We start from the raw sequence: 5,950 nt of genomic DNA, 5'->3' as shown, positions 1-5,950 counted from the left end.
GGGCCGGTGGTGCAGGAGAGAGGGAAGAGACTGTGGTTACTAATGAGGGTTTATCGCCATGATACAGCCTCCCTCATGCATCTTTCATACTAAGACCTGCATAAGTACACAAGGCAGGGAGATGCATTGTTGCGTGTGCGGGCATTAATGACGTGTGTCACATCGCCATGACATGGCCAGAATAGAAAAACCATGGATGGCAACAGATCATTTAAAAAGGTTTTAATATGTCTAGACGATAATATTTTTTAAATATTTAATACAGTACGAGGACATCTTGTCGAACATATAGAAAAGATCTTAGATAGTGACACTGTAGGGAAAAATAAATACAGAATTAAAACAGATTATCACATTATTTACATCACGTACAGTAAAAAAAAAAAAAGTAACTTCGTACAGATACATTATGGTGTTAAATGATTAGTTTGGTAATCTTTTGTGTATACTCCATTTAAGGCTGGTGCTATTCTGTATTTTCTTATTGTCAGCAAATCTCATAAAAAGCTCAATTCCATTCAGTCAGTCTCTTAATATTAACGTGAGACCCTTTAGCAAATGCATACTGTGTGTTTGTACTTTTTTTTGTACTGTGGCTTAAACTCTGTCCTAAAACATCTTCATGCCTGAGAAACGCAGAGTTTCGTTACATCAGGACATACACACAGGAACTGAATCTTCACCACGCCGTTATGTCTCTAAGCCAGATTAGAAGTGGTCTAACACCACGTTAAAGACGGTCTGCTGTGACGTGTGTAACACAGAAACTTTCAACGTGTTTTTCTCAGTGGACGGGGTTGCGGACGGTCGTCATGTCGGAGAGAACGACGTGTCTGTGGCTGCGCTCCAGGCCCTCCATTAACTCCAGGTAGTCGCTCACCTTGAAGCCCCGGATCGGCTCCTCCTGCAGGTAAAAAAGTAAGAATTGTCAGAGTTATTAACATTGGACTACATCAAAGGGCCATTCCACCATTTGGTTTTACACGTAAAGGTCATGTTATTGTCATGGGGAGTACTACTGAGCCTCTGAACAGTGGAGGAGGAGTTAATGACAAAACAACACTCTCGTAACAGAAGTGATGGAGTGTGAATGTTATCAGGCAAAGAGTAACCTAAACATGTCTTAGATGGCATTATGGGACATGTAGGATCCAGCAATTTTGTGTAGTTTTGACCCGATCTAGAGAGAAAAAGTCCAGATATCTTGGCACCTGCAGCCTTCAGATGAAGCCGTGATGACTGACCTCGGGCTTCGTTTGGACAGAAGTTGTGAACCGTAAAAAAACAAAAAACATGATTTTTACTTCTATGTTGTTTCATCTGAAAGGAAGCATCAGTGTTTAAAAAACGTCTTCTGTTATTTTTTTATTTTGTGACCCCTTGAGTTTTATCTTCTGTCCCCTTTGTTGTTTGTTTTATACGTTCTCATGTAATATAATAGGTTTTGTCTGAGATGGAAACAGATGCTGGTTTGGTGTTGAGGCAGACGGAGGATCAGTCACTTTGTTAAAAGGTGAAGCGTGAATAATTCAATATAATCTTTTCATTAAAATGCTTTATATTCAATCTATTTCAACGTCACAGGACATCAAATTAAATCTGCGGGAATCTGGTGCCGCACCTCGCCAACAACAACAACAACAACAACAACATCGTTGCTTAACGCTGTAATTACGCGCTAATTAAGTTTCATGTGTCAGAGAGGCAAGACAATATCTTAATAATAATAAGCACTAGCATGTCCACTGTGCAGGTACACGCTAAGCAAGGTGGGTCTCAACATGCTGCCATATCTCAACTGTCTGAGAGACGTTTAATTTGGCTCATTTGTTCAGTTAGGGTTTTAATTTGGGCCTGAGCTATACAGGAAGCTGCTGTCACGCCAAATACTGCAACAGAGCAAAGAAGTGGGAGTGCTGCCGTGCATCAGGCTGCGAGTGACGTCACCAGTTAGCAGCCAGAACAACACACAGCAATCATGATGTCTCTCTCGGTCAGTATCCGGGCCGAGGCCTTAAAAAACCCTCCACTGTTTATTGACTTCTGCATGTTGTCGGCTCTCTCCTAATGTTCTTTCATCCCTTTGCAGAATGTGTTTTTGGAGAATGTAATTACATTATATTGTTGGTTTTGTTTTCTTCTGCAGGTAAATAGTGCTGACGAGGACGTGACACCGTGAATACACAGTCGATGAGTGAGTAATTTCAGGTTGGAGACACATCCTGTTAACACAATTCCTCTTTAATGCGACTGAAGATTCTCACATATTTAATTACCGATCCTGCATTAAGCTCACACAGCAAGTTACAGGACTTATTGGAGGGGTCATAAGATTAATAACAGGATGGGAGAGAATCAAAAGCATATTCTGTTCACACAAAATGTGTTTTCTGACTTTTCTGTCATCCCTAGATCTTTGCTAGATGCAATGTTGGTCCGTGTCCAGACTGAAATATTATTAGATGGATTTCCATGAAATTTGTCGAGATAATAATCCTCAGAAATATGAAATGTAATGCTAGCTCCACCAGCAGGTTGACACTTATGCTTATTAGTAAGATCTCTAACTAGTTAATGGATTGCCTTCCAGTTTTGGTGCGGACATTCATGGTTCCCAGAGGGTGAATCCTACTGACTTTAGTCATGTTAGCATGCTGTTGTTAGCATTGAGCTTGTAGCATTGCTAAGCTAAAGCACGGCCTTAAAGAGCAGTAAGCGTGGCTGTGAAGCGGTTTCTTTCCACTCAAACATGTTAAACTCGATGTGACAGGTAACATGTAAACATTGCTGTGTTTTAAGAGCCAAAAAGGCCAGGTACAATCAGTGTAATGATGCTTCATTTCCCTGGATCTGTCGTCTCCAACCTCTTTTGAGATGAAGAACTTGTAACCCCTTGTTAAAGTGCAGATGTCTGGAGTCTCGATTTTGCCTGCTGCTGCTGCTAAAATATAACACTATATCACAAAAAGAGCAAAGATTAGAGGAAAGAAAGTCAGGAATTATATTATTAAATGTACCACAAAGGAGTGAAGTGCAAAGAAATAGATTAAGAGCAAATGGAGTGATAGTTTTTTTTATTATTTACAAGGAGCGAATACAGAGTGAGTGCAGAGGGGAGTCCGTAACCTCAGGAAGAAATGAGATTTCCGTCTGATGGAGGACTCTGCTCCTGTGATTATTCCAGGCAGCCATGTATTATTACATGATAAAAACCCGCTGTGTAAGAGACAAATCTCTTTAATTATTTGGAGGTCACATTCTAGACGTACCTGATATACTGGTGTTAATAACGTGTAGATTCATTGTGAGCAGTACCAGGTGCATAGTCTATTAAATCCATATTTTGTTTGCCTGAGAGCCCTTTACATCCAGCCGGACGGTTAATGTGCTCCTATTCTTCTTCTTGTCAAAACGTAACAACCCTACACTGCAGTACTGTAGTAAGTATAAAAATTATCCCAGTTGTCAGATTCTTTATTTGAGCCAAGATTATGCAGAGTGAGATTAATCCTGAAGAAACATCCAAACGAAAGTAGTTGTGCTTGTTCCTTTCTGGCTGCTGACACAGTTAAAGAGAGCGGAGATGGTGAGCAGTGGAAAGCACTGGGAGAGGGTTTTTGCTCCGGTATTTTCTGTGGGAGAATTAAAAATGCAAGGACACGAGTGTGTGTGAGAATTAGCGCCTGACTAATGTGGATTCATTAAGTTTTACACAAAATGTACTGTGATGTTTAGATGAATATTATCCTGGTGACAAAAGCTGCTTAAGATTCCCCATAATCTTCAATATATATTAACCATAAGCACTTATGAGATGATTAAATACGCTAATTAATGCATTTATTACCAAAGATTTCTACGTTTTCTTAAGCTTGTCCTCCCTCACATGACCAATGAGTGGTATTAATATTCAATGAGTCTGGATTTACATAGAAGGTGACGTTAATAAGACTATCTGTTAAAGCAGTAAAGAGTTGTATTGGTTAGTTAAAGGACATATTGGAGTAAGTGCCTCTTAGTAACAGGCTGACGATGTGGTAACACAACTCAACAACAGCATTCGTCCTTCAGCTGGTCATAAATTAATCTTTTTAATTAACTGTCCACTTACAAAGTTCTCAATGCTTCGGTTTACATGTAGAGACTCACTACGCTACCATGGGAGTGTGGTGCTATTTTGAGCCTTGTTAGTGGTATAGAAATGGTAATTTCTTTTTTTTCTTTTTTACCCGTGCCTCGACGACTATCTTTATAAGCTAATTAGCCGTTTGCGCTAAAACTGGTCACATTTGATAAGTATGAAAACATACTGTATCCCAGAGAACAGTCGACTCGGTACCCACGCGTTATTAACCCCGAGGTTCATTTCATGATGTAATTGTCCTGTGAAATTTTAACATTTTGCTCATCTGATTTTCCATTTGTGTTGTGTCAATCTTGTTTTAAGTTGCAGTTGATGAGAGGAAGAATTTTGACATTAGGTCAGGTTTTGCCCCGCAAAAAACACAATAAGCTTAAGAAGTAAAGAAACCTCTTTAAGCTTTCTTATCTTATGTCTTCCCCAGTGGACCAAGCATTGCCCTTCAAATTGCCAAATTAGGGAAAATGTTAGCAATTCATGTCCAAATTATTTGACAAACATAGAATAGAAATATAAGCAGGGAATACTCATCGTATTTACAGTATGTGGTGATATGCAGGACAACAGAACTGAAGCTTTTCTTTTAGTCCGTGGTAGACATATAACCTCCGTAGGTCATTTGCCTTTTCAAATTTTAATTTAAGAGGAAATATAGATATATACCGCCTACTGAGACAGGATACCGTAAGTATACAGGGTTGCAAGTGTGTGTGAGCGAATGTTAAAAACAAAAAACATCCTCTACTGTAATACCACATCTGTCTGAGTAAAAAAATTCCTTCGCATTGTTCCCACAGAGGAAGAAAGAGGAGAAGAGGAAAGAAAAGAGTCGTGCGCAAACAGGCATGTCTACAACTTTCAACAGTTCAGCTCAGGACGAGGATTGTGTAAGTTTCTCACACACACACACACACACACACACACACACACACACACACACACACACACACACACACGTCTCAAAGCTGTCTCTTGCAGCAGTATCTGATGCTACAGCTCATTAGAAGAGCTTCCTCAGATAAAGCCAACATAACTGATCTTTTATTCACAAAAAGTGTCAGCGGCGGCTCATGGCGATGTTAACTCCGGAGCTATCAGCTGGAGACAAGACGCACTCACAAGCTTAATGAGAAAACGACGACGAGTGCTTCGTGTCGAGCCGGGCCTCGTTCACAGTGCTGGGGTTTTAACGTTGCGTTGGATATCGGTAGCCGAACAAGTCCCTGAGACTGGAACTTTGGACCTTTGGTGAAATCGTTTGGGTCACTCTTCAATTCGGCGTTCATCCGATTCACAGGGCAGAGCTTATTCCAATCAAACATGCGAGGCCGGCTACACACTGGATGCGTTGTGCGAGCGTGTCGGCTGCATGGCGTGTGCGTTTTTTTAAAATCTAAGCTGCCTTGTTACCAGGACAACCACATCTCATGACTGAAAACGCGTGCATGCTAGAAATTTGAACAGACGCCTATTTTTTCATGCGACACGTTTGTCATTTTGACACAAATACATATTAACAGATGACATGTTGATGTTTGTAAGGCTCTAGGTTTTTGCATCAATGCAGATATAAATGTACAAAGAAAATCAATTTTTTAATATTGCACCTGTCAAACAGAACTAAATATTCTGAAACATTTTGCTGCGATACTGCCGACGTTGTCTTGCTTTAATCAAATCAGTAAGCTATATATTTATGTTTAACAACTCTCTCCCCATATGTCGAACAAGGGTGAGCCAAAAATAAATAAATAAAATAGGGTTTTAATTTCCCGTAGTAATATATGTATACGTGTGTATATATATATA

At 39.9% G+C, this 5,950-nt stretch overlaps 1 protein-coding gene and 1 long non-coding RNA gene across 3 annotated transcripts in view; one reads left to right on the top strand and one right to left on the bottom strand.

The window, feature by feature from the left end:
* Window positions 1-227: 227 nt before the first annotated feature.
* The window catches only part of tbc1d32 (TBC1 domain family, member 32), a 73,173-nt gene continuing 67,450 nt past the window's right edge, over window positions 228-5,950 (bottom strand). For both annotated transcript variants that reach the window (XM_032543038.1, XM_032543039.1), the window contains exon 34: window positions 228-904. In XM_032543038.1, coding sequence (XP_032398929.1) covers window positions 785-904 — 120 coding nt within the window. In that variant the 3' untranslated portion in view covers window positions 228-784. The remainder of the gene's footprint in view (window positions 905-5,950) is intronic.
* LOC116706301 (uncharacterized) overlaps window positions 3,615-5,950 on the top strand; it is a 21,410-nt gene continuing 19,074 nt past the window's right edge. The window contains exon 1 of the long non-coding RNA XR_004336195.1: window positions 3,615-3,625. This is a non-coding gene — a long non-coding RNA (uncharacterized LOC116706301). The remainder of the gene's footprint in view (window positions 3,626-5,950) is intronic.

Source organism: Etheostoma spectabile, chromosome 18 (assembly GCF_008692095.1).
Source record: "Etheostoma spectabile isolate EspeVRDwgs_2016 chromosome 18, UIUC_Espe_1.0, whole genome shotgun sequence".
Classification (NCBI taxonomy): Eukaryota; Metazoa; Chordata; class Actinopteri; order Perciformes; family Percidae; genus Etheostoma; species Etheostoma spectabile.
Note: the sequence above shows the minus strand (reverse complement) of the source record. Positions and strands in the feature narration are given on the sequence as shown.